Source organism: Panthera onca, chromosome A1 (genome assembly GCF_046562875.1).
Source record: "Panthera onca isolate mPanOnc1 chromosome A1, mPanOnc1 haplotype 2, whole genome shotgun sequence".
NCBI lineage: Eukaryota > Metazoa > Chordata > Mammalia > Carnivora > Felidae > Panthera > Panthera onca.
In genome coordinates, this window is record NC_138339.1 from 123040966 (window position 1) to 123065409 (window position 24444).

At 47.7% G+C, this 24444-nt stretch overlaps 1 protein-coding gene across 2 annotated transcripts in view; it reads right to left on the reverse strand.

Moving 5' to 3' along the window:
* Nucleotides 1-3206: 3206 nt before the first annotated feature.
* The window catches only part of CYSTM1 (cysteine rich transmembrane module containing 1), a 59358-nt gene continuing 38120 nt past the window's right edge, over nt 3207-24444 (reverse strand). For both annotated transcript variants that reach the window (XM_078450524.2, XM_060635984.3), the window contains one exon: nt 3207-3390. In XM_078450524.2, the coding sequence (XP_078306650.1) occupies nt 3278-3390 (113 nt within the window). In that variant the 3' untranslated portion in view covers nt 3207-3277. The remainder of the gene's footprint in view (nt 3391-24444) is intronic.

A 24444-nucleotide genomic window follows, 5' to 3' on the forward strand; every position in this document is an offset into this window, starting at 1 on the left:
AAAATAATATAAAAACAGGGGGGACAAAATATAAGAGACTCTTAAATATGGAGAAGAAACAAGAGGGTTACTGGAGGGGTTGTGGGAGAGGGGATGGGCTAAATGGGTAAGGGGCATTAAGGAATCTACTCCTGAAATCATTGTTGCACTATATGCTAATAAAAAAATAAATTAAAAAAAAATGGGCAGAGGACCTGAATAGACATTTTCCTAAAGACATACAGACACATGAAAAAATGCTCAACATCACTAATCATCAGAAAAATGAAAATCAAACCCACAATGACAAAGCACCTTACACCTGTAAGAATAGCTAGAATCAAAAAGGCAAAAAATGACAAATGCTGGTGAGGAGGTGGAAAGAATGGAATCCTTGTGCCTTGCTGGTAGAAGGTAAATTGATGCAGCCACTGTGAAAAACCGTATGGAGGTTCCTCAAAAAGACTTAAAAAGGGGGCGCCTGGGTGACTCAATTAAGCATACGATTCTGGATTTAGGCTCAGGTCATGGTATCACAGTTTCATGGGTTCGAGATCTGCGTCAGGCTCTGCACTGACAGCGCAAAGCTGGGCTGCTTGGGATTCTCTCTGCCCCTACCCTGCTCACATTCTGTCTCTCTAAAAATGGATAAACTTAAAAGCAATTTCTTTAAAAAAGAATTATAGTATGATCCAGTTACCACTGGGTATTTACCCAAAGAAACCAAAAACTAATTTGAAGAGATAACATGCACCCCTATGTTTATTGCAACATAATTTATAATAGCCAAGATGGAAGCAGTCCCAACTGTCCATCAATAGATGAGTGGATAAAGAAGATATGGGATGGATATTTTATATATATATCCCTATATACATACATATATATTGTGTGTGTGTGTGTGTGTGTGTGTGTGTGTGTGTGTGTGTATTTAGCCACAAAAAAAAAAAAGGATGAGGGGCGCCTGGGTGGCTCAGTCGGTTGGGCATCCGACTTCGGCTCAGGTCACGATCTCGCGGTCCGTGAGTTCGAGCCCCGCGTCGGGCTCTGGGCTGATGGCTCAGAGCCTGGAGCCTGTTCACATTCTGTGTCTCCCTCTCTCTGCCCCTCCCCCGTTCATGCTCTGTCTCTCTCTGTCTCAAAAATAAATAAAACATTAAAAAAAAATTAAAAAAAAAAAAAAAAAAAGATGAGATCTAGTCATTTGCAACAACATGGATGGACCTAGAGGGTACTCTGCTAAGTGAAATAAGTCAGATGGAGATAGATGATACCATATGACTTCACTTATATGTGGAGTCTAAAACACAAAACATAAATTAAGAACAAATCCATAAATACAGGGGAACAAACTGCTGCCAGAGTGAGTGAGGAAATGAGGGATGGGCAAATGGGTGAAGGGTTGTGGGAGATACAGGCTTCTAATTATGAAATAAGTTACGGGATGAAAGGCACAGCAGAGAGAATATGGTCAATGGCATTGTAACACTGTTGTATGGGGACAGTTGGTAGCTACACTTGTGGTGAGCAAAACATAATGTATATACTTCTAAAATCACCACTGTATACCTGAGACTGTGTTTTAACTATATTTCAGTTTTTAAAAAGCTATATGGTATTAGCATATAAATTAGACACAGAGATTAGTGGGGCAGAATAGAGAACCTAGAAAAACCCACGCTTATATGGTCAATTAATTTATGACAAAGGAGGCAAGAATACACAATGGAGAAAAGACATTCTCTTTGATAAATGGTGCTGGGAACATTGGACAGCTACATGCAGAAGAATGAAACCGATCACTTTCTTACACCATACACAAGAATAAACTCAAAATGGATTAAAAACCTAAAGCCATAAACTACAAGAAAACACAGGCAGTAATCTTTGGCATCAGCCTTAACAACATTTTTCTGGATATTTCTCCTGAGGCAAGAGAAACAAAAGCAAAATTAAACTACTGGGATCACGTTAAAAGAAAATGCTTTTGCACAGCAAAGGAAATCACCAACCAAATGGCAAAGCAGCCTACTGAATGGGAGAAGATATTCGCAAGTGACATATCCCAAAAGGGGTTAACACCAAAAAGCTACAAAGAACCCATACAACTCAACACCCAAAAAATAATTAACTCTATTAAAAATGGGCGGAGGACCTAAATAGACATTTGTCCAAAGAAGATGTACACATGGCCAATGGACAGATAAGAAGATGCTCAACATCACTAATTATCAGGCAAATACAAATGAAAACCACAATGACGTATCACTTTATACTTGTCAATATAGTGATCATCCCCCAAAACAAGAAACAACAAGCACTGGCAAAGATGTGAAGGAAACGGAACCCTTGGGGTTCTTGGCTGGCTCAGTGGAGTTGAGAGACTCTTGATCTCAGGGCTGTGAGTTTGAGCTCCACAATGGGTGTGGAGAATGCTTAAAAATCTTTAAAACAAAGAAAATGCAACTCTTGTGCATTGCTGGTGGAAATGCAAACTGGTGCAGCCACCGTGAAAAACAGTTTGGAGGTCTTTAAAAAATTAACAACAAAATTACCATATGACCCAGTACTTCTCCCACTGCATACTTACCCAAAGAAAACAAAAACACTAATTGAACTATGTTTATTGTGGCATTATTTGCGGTAACCAAAACATGGGAGCAGTCCAAGTGCCCATCCGTAGATGAATGGATAAAGATGATGTGGCACATGTAAAAACACCCCCCCGCCCAGAGACACGTGTACTCGCATACACACACAGTGGAGCATTACTGAGCCATGAAAAAGAACGAGGTCTTGTTATTTGTGACAACATGGATGGACTCAGTATTACGATAAGTGAAATAAGTCAGATAAAGACAAATACCAGATGATTTCAACTTGCATGTAGAATTAAATAAACAGTCTTAGAGAAGCGCTGGTTGCAGGAGGGGAGGTGGGTGGGGAGGATGGGTGAAAGAGATAAAGGGATTAAGAGGTACAAACTTCCAGTTATAAGTTAGTGGCAGAGATGAAAAATACAGCATAGGGAATACAGTCAGTGACAGCATATTAATGTTATACAGTGACATCTGGTGACTGTACTTATTGTGGTGAGCACTGCACAGTGAATAGAACTACTGAGTCACTATGTTAAAAAGACAGTAAGATGCCACTTCACACCTGTCATAGGTGCTAAAATGTAAGACTATAGGTTAGGTACTTTTAAAAGAAAGAAAAAATGGAAGTGGTGCAGCACTAATTGTTTATTCCAGTAACAAGGCAGTGGGCCTGGAGGGAGCACTTGCATCCCAACTGCTCAATTCAAGTTGTCCAGGAGGCAGCAGCAGCACAGAGCAGTCCAACACGCGGCCAGGGCTGCCTGACACCCGGTGTCCACGTCCATCTTCCTTTCCCGTTCCACCACGTACACTGGGGGCAAGGCAGGGGCAGGGGAGAGAAAGACCTAGTCAGAGGGGACTTCGAGTAGCAGCGTCCTATGCAGGTAGTATTTAGCACAAGCCACGGAGACTCCCACCCTCTCCAGAGGGTCAGAGCCATGCCTGTCTGCTTCCCGTTTCCATCTGTGCTCCAGTGTCTGGCACACGTCAGGCATTCACTAAACATTTCTTGAACGTGTGAATGAAGGGGACGGCTCAGCAGCTGTCAGACCACTGTGTCCTGACGCCTCCCCTGCTCCAAGCTGACAATGAAACCCAACCCAGCACCTAACTTGAGGCTTGTCCAAAGTGGTCCAGTTTGCAGTGAGCCCTGTTCTCAGCCTGGTGTGGCAGGCACTGGCTGAAAGCTTTATGCATTATCTCCTTTAATCCTCACAACGGCTCCAGCATCGTTTCTAATTCTGTGTCACCAGCATCATTTCTAATTCTCAAACACTATCAGCAAGTGTGAACTGTGAACCTATTTTATTTATTTATTTATTAAAAAAAAAATTTTTTTAACGTTTATTTATTTTTGAGACAGAGAGAGACAGAGCATGAACGGGGGAGGGTCAGAGAGAGAGAGAGGGAGACATAGAATCTAAAACAGACTCCAGGCTCTGAGCTGTCAGCACAGAGCCTGTCGCAGGGCTCGAACTCAAGGACCGCGAGATCATGACCTGAGCCGAAGTCGGCCGCTTAACGGACTGAGCCACCCAGGTGCCCCTGAGCCACCCAGGCACCCCGGCAGAACCCCTTTTAAAGAGATAGGGGGCAGTGCATATAGTTCTGACTCATAAAATCCACACTGAGGGTTTTTCCTACAGAAATAATGTCCCAATGTTCAGATATGGGTATAGTGTGTCTGCTATATCAAAACCCCAAATTAACAATGACCTTCATATCAATGGGACACTGATTAGCTAAATCAACACATACTGTAAGACAGAAAACTAAACAGTCTTTAAAAAGAACTAGGTAGAGGTGCCTGGGTGGCTCAATCAGTTGAGCATCCGACTTCCCCTCAGGTCATGATTTCACAGCTCTTGAGTTCAAGCCCCGTGTCGGTCTCCGTGTTGACCGCTCAGAGTCTGGAGCCTGCTTCGGATTCTGTCTCCTCTCTCTGCCTCTCCCCCGCTCCCACTGTGTCTCTCAAAAATGAATAAACATTAAAAAAAAAAAATTAAAAAGAACTAGGTAGTTCTTCCATGTTGCCAACAAATGAAGCAAGGTACATGGCATGCCTTATTTGATCTGTACGAAGAAAAGGATGCACACATATACACAAATAAGTTTCCAAAAGGATACAAGAAACTTAAAGGTCAGGATGTGGCAAGGGGTAGAGGATTTTACATCTGCATTTTACATTTTCCTTAATCCAGGAAAGTGAATCTTTGATTCCAAAGCCACACTCAAAGCTTGCTTCTGGACTGTCACTGCCGAGTCCTATTGGCAGGAGGGAGGACCTGTCCATTTTCAGCACACCTTGGACCCCTACTAGCCTCTACCACAAGTGTCTGGGGGCACTGGGTATTGACCACCCTGGCTCCCTGGTGGCACCCACCCTAGTCCCAGACTGTCTTCCCCGTGTCACTGTTACTTAGTGCCACCCTCACCCCAACCCTGGCCAAACTCCACCTAACGTGTGCTCCCAGTTATTTTTGCTCCTCTCATAACCTGACTTTGCTCCTGTGACCCATAGCCCTCCCTATCAGTGATGTCTTCATTGCAATTCTGACTCCTCTCAGGCCTTGCTGACTCTCTCAGGGCAAACCCGGTGAGCAGCATATTCAAATCACTGCTCCCCACTCCCTCCAAGGAGCTCGGAGACCAGAGAGCACCCCCGAAACTGGTACAGTTCCTAAGGCTGAGCCCCGTGCATCAGAAACAGGCCACTGCCAAGGTTCCTCCCTCTCCACCATCACCAGCTGGTGGCATTTCAGAAATCACCAAACCCCAGCCTCTTCTGTTCCTCCATGTTGAGTTTGGGTTTAGGTTTGGGCAGGTGTCAGGAGCCCACCTGAGCCCAGGCCTAGAGAAAGAGGGCACCAAGGGAGAAGGGACAGCCAGTCCCTATGTACACCCCAGAAGATTCCATGATGTTCCAAGGGGCGTCTTCAGGTCCCTTGACAACCCCCACGGCTCCGCTCTTTGCTCACTCCTGGAGGTGAACATCATGCTCTTTCTCTTCTGGCTTCCTCAGCAGAGCCCCTCCACCCACCACACCCCTGTCTGTCACACCTCAGCAGTATACCTGTCAGAAACTTCAGTGCCTACCCATCTGACCCTGAAAATAGTGCCCACCTCACCCCTTGGCCCTCTTTTGACACTGGCAACAAGGTCACTGGGCTCGTTCATCTTCCCTTTCCTGGAAACATCCCCTCCACTCTTCTGCTCTGCCTTTGGGGCCTTATAACACCCCAGATTGTTGGGACATGGGATGGACGCCACCTCAGCCAAGGTACCAGTCCACTGCTCCTAGATTCCACCCTCATCATTCCTGTCTTTGTCATCAGACTCAAGTCTGTAGAGCCCTGAGTATCCCCACGTGAAGAACACACTGTGGTCCCATTTTACAGAGGAGGGAACTGCTCAAGAGAAGTCTACGTGGTCTGTCCAAAATCAGCTAGAAGGTAGCATTCACATGTCTATTTCCTGACTCTCCTCTCACGCAGCACACACCCACTGTTCTGCACATACCTGCCCAGCATGTCGCTCCTTTGCTCAAGGAGCAAGGTTCCTCCTTCCTATAGCACTTTCTCCTTGGCTATCTGGACTGTTCACAGTCAGACTGCATGGACCCCAGGGGTGTGTATCTGCCCTTGTTCAGCAGCCCTGCTACCTAGCCTGTTGAGGGCCTTAGGTACCTTGCCTTGCTTTTGCAGACTCAACCGGCCTCACGTATCACAGCCCCTTTCAGGAGACCTATGAATACTGTGTGAGAGGTGGGGCCAGTGCTTCCTCTCTGACTGTGGGGAAGCCACCTCTAGGCACATGCACAGTGTAAAGGGTAGTACTTGAATGACTGATAATCCAAAGAAAAGTGTTAATTCTACGTGGTGAATTTCCTCTGGGCTTCAAGCACCAAGGCCTGTATTTGGGTGGGTACAGAACTGTGGTCCCTGGAAAGCTGGGACAGGACAGCTCTGCGGTAAGGAGGCAGGAGCCCACTTAAGGTTGTACACACAGAGCAGAGAGAGGTGCCCTGAACCTCCTGCAACACTCACTGCCGCGGTGGGCAAGCAGTACCACCTGTCCCGTGGACAGACTGCCCAGCACAGACCAGGCCATGCAGGAGCTCGATTTACTCTATGCCCCACCCTCCAACACCCAAAACCCAGCCTGCAGAGGGCACTAGCTGTGTTATCAGAAAAGTTCTGTCCCTGTCTCCCCAGCCTCCTCTCTTACAGCTGGCCTCAGCTGTTCCAACATCTCTTCCCAGGAACCTGAACCTGAGGTTCAGCAGAAGAGTGAGACAGATTGAGAGTGAGAGTGAGTATGTGTGTATAAGGCAGCAGGGTTCTCAGATTCCAGACATGGGAAGTTCAGAGAGTAGCAGAGAAGGAACCCTTCCCACCTGACACTGTCTCTCCAATTCTGGTCACAATTCCCAAAGACACCCTGTTCCAATTTAGTATTAGGCACCACAATTAGGATTTTAGAACAAAGATATTCATATGACGTTATCTAATTGGATTTAAACTAGGCTCATCTACACATTGGCCACATAACCTTGGGCAGGTGACCGCTTCTCTTAGCCTCAGTTTCCTCTGCTGTAAAATAGGACTACATTGATAATCTACACCCCACCGATTGTTGAGAAAATCAGGAGACCAGGCACATTATAAAATAGTTAGCACATTGCCTACCACATTGTAAAGCTTTCGATCAATGTTCCCTGATATTATCACTATTATTCAAGTGACCATGACCCTGCAGGCAGACCCCTCCCCTGACTTAGTGGGCCTCTTTCAGACAGGTCCACATAGGCAGAGAGAAGGGGGCTCTCACCTGACTCTGGGGAGAAGCATCAGAAAGAAACCAGAGGCCAGGGAGCAGAGTCACAGGCTGTTCTGGGAGCAAAGGACCCTAAGGCCAGCTGGCTCTTCACTGTCTGGAGGACAGGACAGGTCCAGCCCCAGGCAGGCATGTGCCCAAAGCCACTCTGAGGGAAGGGGGTGAATGAACAGAGCCAGGCCCCACTTCTAGCAGACCCATGGTGGGAGAACATAAAATGTTGGAGGGGGAAATGCCAGGAGCACAAGGCCCTGCCCTGACCCCAATTCATGTACATACATACACCCCGCCCCCCCCCCCACACACACACTTTTCTTTTTGCCTCAAACACATGGCATCAGAGCTCAGGATCAGGGGGACATGGTCACATCTTTGACAAGTATGACCTTGGGAAACTCCGGCAGGGCCCAGAACAGAGCAGCTTCCAAGAGCAGGGGACAGGGAGCTGGGATCCCAAGTCTGGGACAGAAGGACCTGGCCAGCATGGGAACAAACAGGACAACAGCACAGGGCCTGTAATCCAAGGGCCAGAGACACTTGTACCCTGTCAGGCTCATGCCTAGTGACAACCCACCCCCCCGATGGGAGTCCTGGGCACACTGGGCTCTGCGGCCACCCATTCCAGCAGTGAAACCCCACTGTGGGTTTCACAGGCACCTCCAGCCCTCAGGCTGTACACACAGTGACATCTGTGAATGCAGACAGCAGCCCACCTCCAGGATCTGTCTGTGCGCTCCTTGAACCAGCTCTTCCTTCTCTGTCCCTGCCCGAGGAATGGCTCGCCTGCCCCGGAGCAGAGGAGCATCCCCTTTCCTCCACGTCAGCTCCAGGAATAGCTGCCTGATTCATTACCAGGCCCCTCCCAGGGTTTAGGACGGAGACCTAACTTGAGGTTGGGTTACCGTGTGAAAGGCTCTTCTTCCACGCCCCACCCACATCTTTCTGATCCTCTGAGAAGCATCTGATCTGCTCTCTGGCAAACTTGTCCCTTCATCCTCCAGCATCTAAAGCAAAGCCAAATAAAGCAACTGTCAGGAGACTAAAACAATGGCCAGAGTACTAAGCATGTATTGATGCCTTCTCTCAACTCATCCCCAGCCCAGACTCCTCTACACTCCCTTCCTTCCTTCTTGATTTAGGCTCCAGGGCAGCTTGCTCTGACTCGGCCCTCCCCTTCACCTCTCATAACCTCAGTGTCCTCACCTGCAAAAAAGCAGGGTTGACAGTGCTATCTGTAAGCGAGGCCCCAAAGAGATGAAAATGCATTGACAACAAGATATGGCTTGATCTTCCCCCTCCTGGGCCCTGCAGCCATGTGCCAGAGCAGAGGATAACAGCCCTAAGAGCAGAAAAGTAGCAGAGAATGTTCTCCTCGTTCTCCTGCTGGGCCAGACGCATGAAGGCCAGTGCAGGGTGGATGGGAACAAGGAGCATGCAGTCTCCATTAACCTGCACCAGCAAAAGCCTCTCAGCCAAGGATAAATGGCTACAGTGCACAGAGACAGGGTCCTGCCCCATTTTATAAGGGCTGCATGGCCCACGGTTTTATCATGTCATGGGCTCAAAGTCTACCGGGGCACTGATTCTTAACGTCCTTAACTATGCAAAAGAGCTGTGGTTGGCTCAAGTGTGGACATGGAGAATTTCTATTAAGAAATTAATAAAGAGAATAACCATATAACCATCAAGAAAAAAATTCACAACCAGCCATCTCTACTTCCTAACTGAACTGATCTGGCAGTCTGGCCTAAAGAAGTCTCATCAAGAGGTAGAGACCCATGCCAGGACCGCTGAATCCATCAAAAGCCCATTATTCCCCAGGTGTGTACACCTCACCAGTTGCCAAGGGCTGTTGGACTAGGTTTAAACTGGTACAGGGAAAACCAGTCCTTGTGGCAACCCCAAATGCCAAAGTATGTAGAAAAATATTGTACTCCCCCATGAAAAAAATTTACATATAATTCTAACAATGTTAAATGCTGTATAAGATCTGGATGAAATAAAGACAAATTACAAGAACCAGCAGAGATGGGAGAGAATACTGTGCCTCACAAAGCTGCCATGGGTGGAAGAAAAATGGTCTCAACAGCCTCAGTTATCAGTGGGCTCAGGGTTTCAGGTCCCCAAATGGAGCCAGATCAGAGACAAGGTCAAAAGGCCAGCCCAACTTGGGTCAGGAGGGGCAAAGTCAGAAAGAGCATGCACCCCTAGAGCAAGCCAGCTCTAATAAGGACACTACCAACGTCCACCAGCAAGTGACAAGGGCGCCCCCACAATCACAAAGAAGTGGCCAACTAAGTTGGAGTTGTAATGCGCAGCAGAAGCCTATCAAATATCAAAATGAAGCTTGATGTTACAAGTGGTGCTTAAGTTGGAGTCTAAAATTAGATGGTGAGTAAAGCTAACTTTTGGTCTGTAAGCCTAGCCCTCAGTGGAGAAGGGCAATTTATCAGAAAATGACCTTCAAAGACATCTTGCTGCTTGTGCTTTAAAACTGTGACCCATAAGAACTGAAAGCATGAACTCGAACAGGTATTTATGCACCCATGTTTATAAGCAGCATATTCACAAAAGCCAGAAATGGAAGCATCCAAGTGTCCACTGACGGAGAAATGGATAAACAAAACATGGTTAATACATATGAGGAATAGTATTCAGCCTTAAAAAAAGGAAATTCTAACACATGCTATGACTAACCTTGAGGACATGATGCTAACACATATATGGCAATCACAAAAGGACAAATACTGTATGACTCCACTTACAAGAGATACCTAAAATGGACCGACTTCTAAGGCAGAGAGTAGAATGGTGATTAGGAGTGGCTGGAGACGGGCTTATTGTTCAACAGGTATAGAGTAAGTTTTCAAGAAGATGAAGTAAGTTTTGGAGATGGATGGTGGTGATGGCTGTACAATACGACTGTATTTAAGGCCAATGAACTGTATATTTAAAAATGGTTAAAACGATACATTTTATGTTCTGAGTATTTCACCATATACAAAAACCCCTACATTCTTAAAAAAAATTGTTTTTTTAATGTTTATTTATTTTGAGAGCGAGAGAACGTGCACGCAGTCAGGGGAGGGGCAAAGAGAGAATCCCAAGAAGGCTCCGCACTGCCGGCACAAGCCTAACACAGGGCTCGAACCCACAAACCACGAGATCATGACCTGAGCTGAAATCAAGCACTGGATGCCCAACCGACTGAGCCACCAGGCACTCCCCAAACCCCTACATTCTTTAATGCTTTGCTTACTCATGAGGACTCCAGGCACCTCGCCGCCCTGGGAAGGAGACACCAAGGCTGAGCTTCTCAGCAGGCAGAACTCCAAACGCGAGCGGTTCAGTAGCACTTACTCCCACAGCAGTTTCCCGCGGTTGGGTAGTGCCCACCGACCCTGGGCCCTCCGGGGCCAACCTGGACCCGGCCAGCAAGAGGCACATCGTGCTCATAAAAAACCCAAGTCCGCTCTGCCTGCCATATGTCCACCCGCCTTCCTCCCTCAACACTCCCGCAGACGGCTCCAATTGTGCGGCACCACCAGAGGATGTGGCAGACACTGCTCAGTCTCCCTCCCACCTCGTGTAGCCTGCCTCTCGTTTTTCTGACACAGCCCTGCAGGGGAGTCCAGGAACAAAAGACACCGTACCCGACTCCGGGAGCTCACAGACCACTTGGAAAGAAGAGCCAGAGACCCATCTAGGAGCCACACAGGGACATGCCACACTGGGTGGGACCAATAATAAACACAACTGGCATTTGGAATCAGGACATATCCTTTCAATGAGCTACAGGGAAAGGCATGTCCATCTTATTAGTGCCCCGTCGTCATGTCTCTTTCTCTTCCACTAATGCAAGAAAATTTAAAGAAACGATGGCTACTGAGTGTCTCATCAAGAAGTGGGCGTCACTTCAGTTTGGACCCGGCTTCTGACTGAGTCATCACAGCCCGACTCTCCTTGCCCCCAAAAGATGGCAGACAAGGTGGTTAATGCACGATCTGCCATTTCATACCCTGCTAAGAAGCTGGAAAGATGCCTGGAACTAGGGAATTGCAGAAACAAAGCAAGGAGAGAGAGATCAGAAAACAGAAACTCCCAATGTCCCTGGCTCTTGAATATGACAATGACTGTTATGACTTTGAAAGCTAAAGAGAAATCAGGAAAAGTATTATTTTCCAGGTTTTCAGGCACTGGGTTACAGAAAAAATTGGAGAGGTAGTATACTAAGGGGAGCTGGCTCTTTGGAACTTGTCCAAAAGGGCAGAGATGGCCAAGGAGGTAGCTGCTGGGTTCTACCAATTAGTGTCCAGGCACAGACAGGCACAGGTTTCTCTGTTATCAGCAATGCCTGTCTGACTCACACTGAATGACGGCCTCAGGAGTTTCATTCAAATAGGACTTGCTGCATTTTGTAACAAGGTAAACACTGCCATATCGTTTTTACTGAACACAAAGTGTGTTTTTATCTTAGGTATACAGACCATAACTGGCTTCTACAAGCACGAGATTCCTGTGTTACTGATTAACAGTTCTAGCAGATATATTTATGCAAAACACCCCAGGTTGTTTCTTCCCTCCACTGTCTGGATTAATTTTGCAATAGTAAAAGACTTGTGTTTTCAGCTGACTGCACCTCAGTTTCAGGCCCTGGTGAGAACAAGGTGAGTTCTCAGGTCAGGGAGAGAACCGATGACCATTCTCAGTGAACATGGTGAGGTGATTCAAGGCAGACCTCACTTTATAAGGACTGTCCTGCCTCCCGAACTCCCTGCCCACCATTTCAGAGCAATAATGGTCATCCCTGTAGATCAAGAAAGAACTGTATGGGGTGCCTGGCCCCCACTAAGTCATCCACAACAATCTCTGCTGTTCTGTAACCCCACCACACAGCAACGTCAACTCAAAAGGCAATGACAAAAGGTCATCACCCACTGTGGTGAATGTGAGGCCAGAGAAAGGGAGATAGAGGTGTGGCCTTCCTTGTCTGTAGGGCTGTGACTAGAACCCTGCCAGGCTGGAGACAGGTCTGGGGTTTAGGGAAACAGCTTCCTTCTGTGGTCATCTGATGAGTTCTAGCTTGCTTGTCCAAAGAAGCCTGATAGAAAAAAGTCTCCAACATCATGACCAACTACCTCTCCACTGAAACCATGAGAGATATGCTAATCCTTGCTAGGAAAACCCTAAAGTGGTAAAATAAGTGGGCTTAGCCTTGGAGGCAGAGTGGCCATGCAGGGAGCCGCCAATGTGTCAGGAATGACAGAAGGCATCTGACCACTCCCCATCCACCGAACAGAGTTCAGCGGCCCAAAGCAGTGTGCTTATTTACAGCACCACCAGTGTGGAGAAGAGGAGGCTTCTCAGCAAACTCTGGAGGTCCAGCACACTCAAGCCAGTACAATCATCACTGGCAGGAGGACCCCTCCTCAGGTCACAGCACAAGCAGACCCAAGTGACTGCTCCTGGGCCTAGCAGCTCGCCAAGGAACACTGGAGAGAGGAGGGGGGGGGGGGGTGCCTTACAGTTGGATATCCTGGGATCCACTCTGGGTGCCACCTGGAGGGCGTGATCACCTCTCCTGAGCTCAGGCTCCTCATCTACAAAATGGGGATAATGACAGTACCTATTCCTTCACTGTGTTCTTCAGTAACTTAATGAATTAATCCACATAGGCCAGGGCCTAGTGTACAGCAGGTACTCAGTATATGCTAGCTGCTATTATTCCTCCCAAGACAAGAGACCTGAAGGTTGGAAGGCAGGGCTCCCTAATTGCTGAGCACCTGGCAGCAACATGGGCCCAGTGTAAAGCTGGTAGGGAGATCCTACAGTCAGTTTCCACTTTATAGGAGCAACCAAGATCTTTCTGAAGAATAAACACAGGACTCAGAAATGGGGTAAAAGAAGCATCTATTTCCCGCTGGTACTGCCCAAGCCGAACTGCTTGTGGACACCAGGCTGCTGGGCAATAACTGAGAAAGGCGGGGGCAGTGTCTCCTAATGATGTTCGCAAGCACACGGCCTTGGTACTTACCCATCCTTGCCCTTGTCGGCAGGATGGAGCTGGTGACCACCCAGAACCCTCTACCACTACCTGCCTTCTCCCATGCCTGACCAGGGGAGTGGCCAGGTATTCTTTTTCAACCTCCAGGAGGAACCCTGGTGACCCTTAGCTCCTGATTCCACCTGGATAAAAATACTGAAGACTCCCTAGGGGTGCCCGGGTGGCTCAGTTAGGCACCTGACTTGGGCTCAAGTCATGATCTTACCGCTTGTGAGTTCGAGTCCCGTGTCAGGCTCTGTGCTGAAAGCTCAGAGCCTGGAGCCTGCTTCCAGTTCTGTGTCTCCCTCTCTCTCTGCCCCTTTCCCACTCATGCTCTGTCTCTTTCGCTCAAAAATAAATGTTAAAAAAAATTTTTTTTAATAAAATTAAAAAAAAAACTACTGAAGACTCCCAATGTCACTTGCAGCTCTATTTTCCTAGCCTAGCCCAAGGCACTCAGGAGTCCTGGCATATAGGAGATATGGAACAAACCAATGAATGAATGAACAAATGAACCAACAATTTGCCTTACACATTATACCTTGGCTGGAAAAACCGTTTCCAGCCTGTCTTGCAAGCAAGCTGCAGGTTTGGGCTTAGCTATTCTCTGAAGCAACAGCAAAGCAGGACTAAGAAAAAATATGAAGATCCTATCAGTTTTAAGCTCTAAAGGAAGGGGGTCACTCCCTCTTCTATCAGCTCAAACCCTTCAAGAGACCTCAATTCAGCCCAAACTTTCTTGCAGTGGCTGAGAGAGCAGTCTCTGGTATGGGAACCAGCACTTTATCCCACAGGGGACTGAGCTGACCAGGGGGAGACCTTGGGAGTCAAGCGAGTCAAGGGAACTCAGGGTCCAGAGGTTGGTTAGGCTAGGGAGAACGGGCCCCATGGAAGACACCTTCTCCTGAGAGGCCTCTGGAGAGCCTTTACTTCAGATGTACATGCCCAGGGCATCCTGCCCATAGCCTTGAGGAACTCATAGTTACCTGTGGCTGCCCAAGGGTACTCGGACAGGGCTTTTTTTTTTTTTGGGGGGGGGGGGGTTGGGGGTACTGACCCTTCATAAACTACGCATGATACACATCCCACCCAAAAGCAAAAATCCATTTTTACCTATTAAGAACTCAAATACAATCTTGTACTCTCTCTAAAATCCTTCAGATTGTCCTCCAGACAACCAAATGGAGTCATTTCAAGGGTAAATGGAAAAGCTCAGAGGGAACCAAAACACTACTGAAAAAAAAAGTCTACTGGCCATTTTTCCCCATCTTGCCCTACAGAAAGCACAACTGAAAGGCATTGAGGGGTACCTGGGTGGCTAGGTTGGTTGAGTGTCCGACTTTGGCTCAGATCATGATCTCACGGTTCATGAGTCTAAGTCCTGCATTGGGCTTGCTGCTGTCAACACAGAGCCCGATTAGGTCTGTCCCCCTCTCTCTGCCCCTCCCCTGCTCTTTCTCTCTCAAAAATAAACAACATTAAAAAAAATTATAGAAAGGCACTGAAAACATTCCCAGGCTACTCCCAATTTATGGTCTTTAAGCAGGTACGTCCTTGAGAAGAGGGGCAGATGCCTGGAACCCCAAGGAGAAAGCTCTGTCCACATCACCCCGCCCCCACCAAGTACATCCCTAAAATCCCTAGAAGGAGACTTAATTCTAAGGGCGCCCTGAGGAAGTGTGCCACCTTCCCGTTCAGGATCTCAGCCTGGACACACAAGTCACCTTTGATCAAATGAGGAAAAAGGCCCTGAGCCTCGTGGTGGGAAGAGGAGGGGAACGGTACTGGCCTCTCAAAACCCAAAGAGCTGCAGCCCTGATGGCACACATCAGCAAGCTTCCTGCTGTAAGCTGATGAGCCTTTCCACAAGAGTCCAGAGCAAAGTGCATGTTTCCTGGAAGAGGGGAGCCAGGCAAGTGTGAACAGAAGACCAAGGCAGCCTACAGATACGGTCAGCACCCATTCACTGGTCTGTCTCTGTGGGTCTGTCAGCCGCCCCCAAACTGTCAGCTCAGCTCAAACAGCAGGGGAGCAGGTTCCTCTCCACTGCTGTACCCGCCACAGGCCAGCTCCTGCAGACACAGGTTCACCAGATTCGGGGTGTAGGCTTGCTACACCTGGCATGGTCCATTCAAATAAAACGCAACCCCCTTACCCTCTCTGTGGCTCTGTTTCCTCACCTGAAAATGAGACAACAGAACCCATCTCTTAGAACTGTTAGGAAGAGTAGATGATTAACTCCTTGAAAAGCAGTAAGCACAGTGCCAGGCACAAAGTAAATGGACAATAAATTATAGCTGTTATGTTATGAACTAAATAAAAGGCAAAAAGGAAAAGAAAAGCAATCTATGTTAGAGTTTTACACTGTTTTGAGATTTTTCATAACAACAGTAACTCGCGCTGGGGGCACACTCCCGTGTGAAGTCAGCAGTGCGAGACTGACGTCTAAAATGGAGCCCTCGATGACAAGTGACCACCACTCCTTAACGTGCATAGTCTACAGGGCCAAGATGCAGCAGAGGATATATAAGACCTAAGGAATTGAAAATGAGACTAACATACTAAGTGAATTTCAAAAAGGGCTGCATTAAAAAAAACTAAACATGGCGCAAAAGATTCACACCAAAATGTTAACTCCTATCTCTGGGTAGCAAAATTAGGGTATTATTTACTTTCTGTAAGTAAGAGCTATCTCTGTAATTTAAAAAGGTATTTTCAAAACAAGGCCATGTTTCTGTGAGAGAATGGCAATATAACCCAGGAGCAGCAGCTTGCAGTGGGGCAGATGCCTTAGTCAGGGTGTGGGAAAAGCCATTCTCCTGGGCCCCAATCATTGTGGATGTGGTCACCACAACAGTGTTAGTGGCTGTTGTGCTGAGCCCTCATCCAACGATGTGGACACTGAGCCTCATCTTCACTGTTAGCATTTTCATTATAATCATCCTATGCCGTGTCCTGCTTTTTAGAGCACCTCAACTCTGGGGAGCCACAATATAAGCAGGATATAGATTTTCCCCCCTATGGCTAACCACAGTGACCACTGGGAAGCAGGTGCCAGGTATGTGCAGGCACCGTGCCACCCGCTGGGGGTGCAGGTAGCACCCTGGAGCCGGCCTCTCCAGCACAGCAAATGCCTGCTACTACTTGGAGGGTATGAATGTTCTAGGGAAAGACTCCTGCCACCGTAGGTGACCCCACGCTCACAGGAAAGTCCCAACACCAGGGTCTTGGCTCCAATCCTAGGGACTGACCGGCTCTGTCCCACCTGCACCTTCCAATTTCCCTAGATGCCTTTTACCCAAAGCAGTCTTCCAGCTTTTTTTTGTCCACCAAACCAATTTTTTTCATGGTTATATCAATGTAACTTTAAAAAGCTTCTGTGAGAGGTGAAGGGAATGTATAGGTCCCATGTGAAGACTAGGTAAAAGGAGTATTAGAGCAGAAAACCGAGGCCACACCAGGGAGGAAAGGGGCAGAGAACAATGAAGCAAACTGGTCTGGGAGTAGGTAAGACTCCCAACATCTTCTGTCTCCCCAGGCCAGCCAGGTGCGACCAACCGGCCTGCTGTCAGCAGGCACTGAGCACATCCCGCCAGGCAACTCAGTAAACTGGATCTGCAAAAAGCAGTTTCCTTTTTATACTCCAATACCCCTGAGTGCTGGGCAGGCCAATGTTTTTGAAAAGGCAGAATAGAGTGTTTTGCAGAAAGGGTGTGACCAAAACAGAATGCATCTCTCAATCCAAGAAAACAGAAAAACCTGAGGCCATCTTGAGGGGCCTATGGTTCCCATGTCTTTGTGACCAGACTGTCTTCACACGATGCCCAGGTCCATGACACCTACAGCAGTTCTTAGAGGGACTTTGTTAAAGCACTGGGCCTTGCTGAGCAGATCTGCCAAATTAAAGCCTGAAGTCACGATTGTGTGAAACAAGAGTCAAATTCGGTACCAAGAGCCCGGCACATTCACTCAAGGCCAATCTCACGTGCTTTTGTGAAAAGAACAGAATAGAGTTGCAGTTGAGTGTCCCCAGAAAGAACACGTCTCACCCGTAGAGCCCAATTCCTGTACCACTCCTCACCAGCAGCTATTGCTAATTTTGAAGTATTCTAAGGATATTCTCTAATGGAATGCAAAAGAGCATAAAAGTTAAGAACATGGTGTGAAATCAAGCAGACCTGGGTTCATTCAGTTCATGGCTCAATGCGTTACTTTATGACTTTAGGCAAGTTATTTCCTCTCTCTGAATCTCAGTCTCCTCATCTTTAAAATGGGAAACCACCAAGACTGCTTAAGGATTAAATGAGATAATGTTGACAGACCACCTGAAGAATAAGATCTAATCAGAAATATTTAACATTTGGGGCGCCTGGGTGGCTCAGTCGGTTAAGCGTCCGACTTCAGCTCAGGTCATGATCTCACAGCTTGTGAGTTCCAGCCCTGCTCGGTCTCTGTGCTGACAGGTCAGAGCCTGGAGCCTGCTTCTGATTCTGTGTCTCGCTCTCTCTCTCTCTGCTCCACCCCCACTTGCACTCTGTCTCTGTTCTCAACAATAAACGTTAAAAAGAATTTAAAAGAAAGAAAGAAAGAAAGAAAGAAAGAAAGAAAGAAAGAAAGAGTTCACATTGATTTAGTGCCTGACACAAGGGAAAAAGGAAGATGAAGGTAGAAAATTTTTTTCCTCATTCATGGGAGGCCACGTGACACAGGGAAGCACTGGGTCGGCTATCTGGGGGCCCAGGGGCAACATATCGTAACTCTAAGACTCTGCTTCCACATCTGTAAACTCCGGGATAACTACTCAGCCTGAAGGACTACTTTGAGAACTGAAGCCAAGTCCACAAAGCTCTCAGCCCAGCATCAAGCACCTCACTAGGTACCCAGTAAATGGTAGCTGCGGAGGGCCATGGGCCTTGGGTTTGGATTGGGTTTTGAATCCCAGCTCCACCACTTCCTAGCTGTGCGACCATGAAAAAGTTAAGTCAGCCTTTTTTTTATGCTTCAGATTCTTCATCTAGATGATGGGGATAGTTAAGACCTATCTCAGAGGGGTGTTCCGAGGACTGAATGAATTAATATATAAAAAAGCGCCTGACACATAGCAACCACTGAAGTATTAGCTCTGTTCTTGAGCTAGCTATTTAATAATTAACAATTAACAGTAAATATTTAAACATTTGGACCACTAGGCGCGCCTGGGGTGGCTCAGTCGGTTAGGCTTCCGACTTGGGCTCGGGTCAGGGTCTCACAGTTTGTGATTCTCAATCTCGTGACGGGCTCTGTGCTGACAGCTCGGAGCCTGGAGCCTGCTTCAGATTCTGTGTCTCCCTCTCTCTCTGCCCTTACCCCACTTGTACTTGGTCTCTCTCTCTCTCTTAAAACATTAAAAAAAAAGCCAGTTAAAAATTTGGACCACTAGACTCAAGCTCTTATTGTTCAGCTGTTTTTTTTGTTTTTGTTTTTTTAAGATTTTGTTTTTAAGTAATCTCTACACCCAACGTGGGGCTCGAACTGACAACTCCGAGATCAAGAGTCAAATGCTCCACTGACTGAGCCAGCCAGGTGACCTTCTGCTGGTTTTAATATAGGGAATGGTATCAAACACCCAGATTCTCCAGTCTTAGACTAAAGAGAAGCTCAGAAACAAAGTCTGTCCAGCCAGAGGTCAAGAGGGAGTTCAATATAGTTCCAAGTTCCCGAGCCTTCCTCCTGGGCAGACCACTAGAAAAAGGCATATATTTTTCAGCTGCTGATGAAACCGTTTAGGAATGCTTTTCCTCCACTGGGTTCAAAAAACAATGGGCAACCTAAATTTTTCATTATGCAGACTCTACTGCAATGGCCCTCAAAGGTGATTTGGGTCCCTAGGGGGGACTCTGGTAACGTCTGGAAACGCTCCGGTTGCTGTAACTGAGCAGCCACTACTGGCATTTAGTGGATAAAGGTGAAGATGCTGCTAAGCATCCCACAAAGCAGGAGACACCCCACCCACCTCTAACAAAACGTATCCAGTCGGGGTGCCTGGCTGGCTGAGTCAGTAGAGCATGTGACTCAATCTTGGGTTTGTAAGTTCAAGTCCTCGGTAGGGTACACAGATTACTTAAAAATAAAATCTTTTCAGAGAGCTTTTATTCATTTTTTTTGAGAGAGCGAGCAAGTGGGGTAGGGGCAGAGGGAGAGGAAGGGAGAGAGAATCCCAAGCAGGCTCCATACTGTCAGAGCAGAGCCCAATGCAAGGGTCGAACTCACAAGCCATGAGCTCATGACCTGAGCCGAAATCAAGAATTGGACATTTAACCAAATGAGCCACCCATGTACCCCAAAAATGAAATCTTAAAAAAAAAAAATTATCCAGCCCAAACGTCAACAGTGAAGTTGAGAAATCTTGCCCTATAGGGAGGTTGCTTCTGATCAAGTAAAGGAAAGAAGACAGTATACGCAATGCCCTCTGCACTACAGTGGCAGCCAGGTACAAATGACACGTGCATGTAAGCAAGAACTGCCTAGGAAATAAAAATGCAAAAATGATTTGAGACGATGGCACATCTGGACTATGACCGGAATTTAAAAAACTGTTTTGTATGTGAGTTGTTACTATGTTTAGGGACCAGCGAAGAAGTGAGGGCCAGCACTCAGGGAAGCAAAAATGACTCAACGCTCCATCTCTCAGTTGTGATCATTCCCATAGCAGATAGCAAGTATTGTTAACAGAGCTCCACCCCCTGTTACACAATGAATTTTCTGCTCCGGTAGCGCCTGGGTGGCTCAGTCAGTTGAGTGGCTAACTCTTGCTTTTGGCTCAGGTCATGATCTCAGGTTGTGAGATCCGCCCCAGGTTGGGCTCCATGCTGAGTGTGAAGCGTGCTTAAGATGCTCTCTCTCTCTCTTTCTCTCCCTCTGCCTCTCTCACTCCTGCATGCTCTCTCTAAAAGGCAATAAACAAACAGCCAGACAACACGAGGGAGGGAAAGGAAGTGCAAAGTCTTTTCTGCAAATTCAAGCCCAAAGTTGAAAAACTTGAAAAAGCTCATTCCAGAGTCTCACCTGTCCCCTCTCCTGCCTCTCTCTAAACTCCTCTTCATCTTTCATCAGTCAATAAGCAATTACTGGGGACTCAAACAGTCAAATTAGACAAAGTCTCTGCTATCGTGGAAGACCTTAATTCTATAACTACAGCTAAGATAAAAAAAAAATTACAAACCAGTGGAGGACAGAAAGCTGACCCAGACTAGGGGGTGGAAAGTAGCACTCAACGTCGCTGAAGTGCCACATGAGCAAGATGGGAAGGATTTAATAAGGGTTACCTGAGCCAAGAGAGGTGTCAAGACTTTTCAGTCATACAGAGGAAATACCATTTACGAAAGCTACGTGGGAAGAGAGGCCTGGCGAGGCTGAGGAAATGAACTGGAATCTGGTAGCAGGGCCAGAACGTGAACGACCTCAAGCCTTTTGGAATCCTGGCCTTCATTCTAAGAATAATACCAAACCATTAAGGAGGGAGAAAGAAATGTTGAAACCCTCACCTTGTGTAGTTCCTACTCCTCCATGCCCAAGGGTTAGGGGAGGAAACTGCTGCCACCAAAACCTCTTTACCCTCAGTGAAATCAAAACCTCTGGCCTCTCACACAGAAACCCAAGCCAGGAGCAAAGCCTCCAACCTAAATGGAAGCCATCAGAACACTGCAAAGAGAAGGAACAGCTTCTCCTCCAAAGCAAGGCTCAACAAGTTCTCAGGTCAATGAGCCATAAAGGCCCATGCCATCTCTGAGGAGGGAAAAGAGACCTTCAAGATGGCTGAGAGAAATAGTTGATGTCAGAGCCCTTGTCAAGAGCCACAAATACCAGGGGGACCCCAAAAGCAGCCCATCTTCCCTTGGTTGAGGGGCCGTGTTCAGGCTGCATCAGGCCACAGCCAACTCCCGTCTCCAGGTGTGCACTTTCATCTGCACAGGGCCTGGGGATTCATTCTGCCAGATCTTTCTCAAGTCCCACGACCAGCTACTGTGCTGGGTCTGGGAAACGAACTGTGTCCGTTCCTACTCCTTCCTTGTTCATCTTCCTCCTCCTCTCTCTCTCTCTCTCTCTCTCTCTCTCTCTCTCTCTCTAGAGGCCACCATCCTTCTGGCCACTGGATCTGTCTCTTCCTCACAGCAAAGAGTGTATGTGACTAAGCCCACTTCCTGGGTCAGAAACCACAACTTCTCAATTATGACAGGCCTGGCTAATTTTTTTTTTAAGTTTACTTATTTTGACAGAGAGGGTGCAAGTGGAACAAGGGCAGAGAGACAGGGAGAGAGAATCCCAAACAGTCTCCACGCTGTCAGCACAGAATCCAGTATGGGGCTAGATCCCCAAAACCGTGAGATCATGAACTGAGCCAAAGTCAAGAGTTGGACACTCAACCGACTGAGCCACCTAGGCACCCCTGGCCTGGCTCGAGTCTTAAAGACGCTGACCCAGTCCCATGTGAAACACAAAAGCATTCTAAGGAATTCCATGGGAACACCATTTGGGCACCAGAAGACTCAAACGAATTACCCAGGGTCTGGGCTAAGAGATGTGAGAGGAAGGACAAAGGTTAAACGGGCTAAACAAAGAGAAACTGAGGAGAAGATGTAAAGGAGTGTTTTGTAAGGCAGCCAACTCTTGCCACGAAGAACCAGGAGGCCAAGATAAACCAGGAGACCAACAAGGAAGAAGCACAAAAGAGGCACCAAGTACGCCGAGCGCAGACCTCAGGCGATGAAGGCAGCGGCGGAGCAGAGCCCACTGGCGCGGACCACCTCTCCTCGAGCAGAGCCGGTGAAGCAGAGACAGGCCCCAGTGAAAGTGAGTATGAGAATGCCCCACCACTCACTAGCTCCGACCTTGGCAAAACCCCTCCTTTGAAAGGACTCACCTCCCAGAGCGGTCAGGCCAATTAAACAATAAAGGGTATACAACGTTCAGCACCAGGCCTGGCACACAGTGGCTCTCAGGACCACGCCCAGGATTCTCCCCAGACGAGGACTAAAAGAACCCCAGGTAAGGCCTAAAGGAGAATGACTCACAAGACACCTGAGCAGGTAGAGGATGTTAGGGGGGAAGAGGACACTCGATCATTCCACAAATAGTAGGAACTATTTGAGGAGTGAACCTAACAAACAAAGGGGCTGTACATATATGTATGTATAAAGGAGCTTATATTCCGGCAGGAGGAGAGAGGCAGCCAAGGAACACATAATAGTATTACATAGGGAAAGGAGATGAGAACAGGGATAGACAGTGCCCGGGTGGGGTGCCCGTTTAGGCAAAGGGTGAAGGGAGGCAGCTGGACGGCCTCTATGACTACATGCCTGCAGACTACGAGAAACGAGAACATATCCCTTTAGATTTCTGAGAAAAGGCAAAGCCCTGGAGGGGAGTGGACCTGGTGAGCGAACGGGCAGCCGGAGAGGGCGGGGCAGAGGGTGCAGGGGGCAGCTGGCTCTGAGAGGGCCTTGCTGGTCACTGGAAGGTCTCTGGCTTTTACTCTGAGTGACATGGAAAGCAATTAGGGAGTCTGAACAAACAGAAAGCAGACAGCAGGAGCGAGAGCAGGGAGGGAGACCGGCCATGTGGCCATGACTGCAGAGGGCGACTCAGGAGTTGTCCCAGGTGCCTCAGGCCAGTGTGGATGCTCAGGGGAGACCCAAGTGACACTCACCAATTGGCTTTCCCACCTCGCCCCTGAAGGCTTCCTGTCTTCACCACCCCCATCCACCCATAAGCAAAAATTCAGAAAATTTACGTGGGCTGAAGGAGAAAACTAAACTTCCTCTCTGCCCACAAACGTGCCATAAACTGTACAAAGCGTATTACTTTATTCTACGTCACGGTCCTGTCATCCCAGCTTTACAGAAAAAAGCCCGAAGCCCCGGAAATGAGAGACACTCCACCTAGATTCCTAAGCCAGTGCTGCTTTTGGTGGCACCAGGCAGCGCCCTCGCTGGGACATTCTGTCATCTGATACCTGGCAAAGACGGCTCTGAGCTGGACTTTAGGCTGGAAAGGCTTCCCAGGGCAATGAAAACGCCCGATCGGAGTTTCTGATGAAAAAAGGCTTAAAGGCTCCAACAAGCCAGGCTGTAATTCCACACCTGAAGTCAATTAGCCAGAGATGCCAGACCATTAAATTCCTTCCTATCCTCACGATGACTGATGAGAGCAGTGTCAGACACCAAGAAGAGCATCCAGAAGGAGAAATATGCCATTCTATCACCACCCTCCCCCCAACTGCTGACCTTGGACTAAAGGAGAGGCCACTTTGAACTTCTAGTTGGTTGGCCAATGACCCAGTAGGGCACTCCTGGAACAGACACTCTCCTTTTGCATCTTCAAATTACAAAGAACCGTAACAAGGTCACTTTCAGTTCCTGATTTGCAGGCCTAGAAACCCAGTTCAAAGGCCAATTGGGCTTTTGAACTCCATGGGGACATCCCAAAGACTCTGCTGTAATAGAATTTCTTTCATTTTAAATCAATACCTTGCCTGATATCACAGTCCTAACCCAGAAGAACATGTATAAAATCCCAATATCTGGATTCGCAAGAGGTAAACAGCATGGGAAGGAGCGCAGAGGGAAAGGGACCCAGACAACTCACCTGAATTCACAACCACCTTTCGAAATGGCAGCATTTCCATTCCACCAACACACATTTACTGAGCACATACTACGTGGCAGCACTTCTCTAGGTGCTGTGGGAGGCAGAGATGGAGAGAAAGCCTCTGGGACGCTTCCAAGGGGAGGCAGGCATGCAAAGATCACCGCGGTTAAGTAACCTGCTCAGGTCCCGGTGTTAATAAGGGGATCTGAACCCAGATTAATCATAATCCACTTTGTCTCTGCCTACTACTAGGAATCTGGTGCCCTGCCCTAAACTACCAGGTTTTTGTGTTTGTGGTGGCTGGGGGTGGGGTGGGGTGGCAGCAGGGGAGTATGGAATGGGCTGCAAAGGTAGGTATTT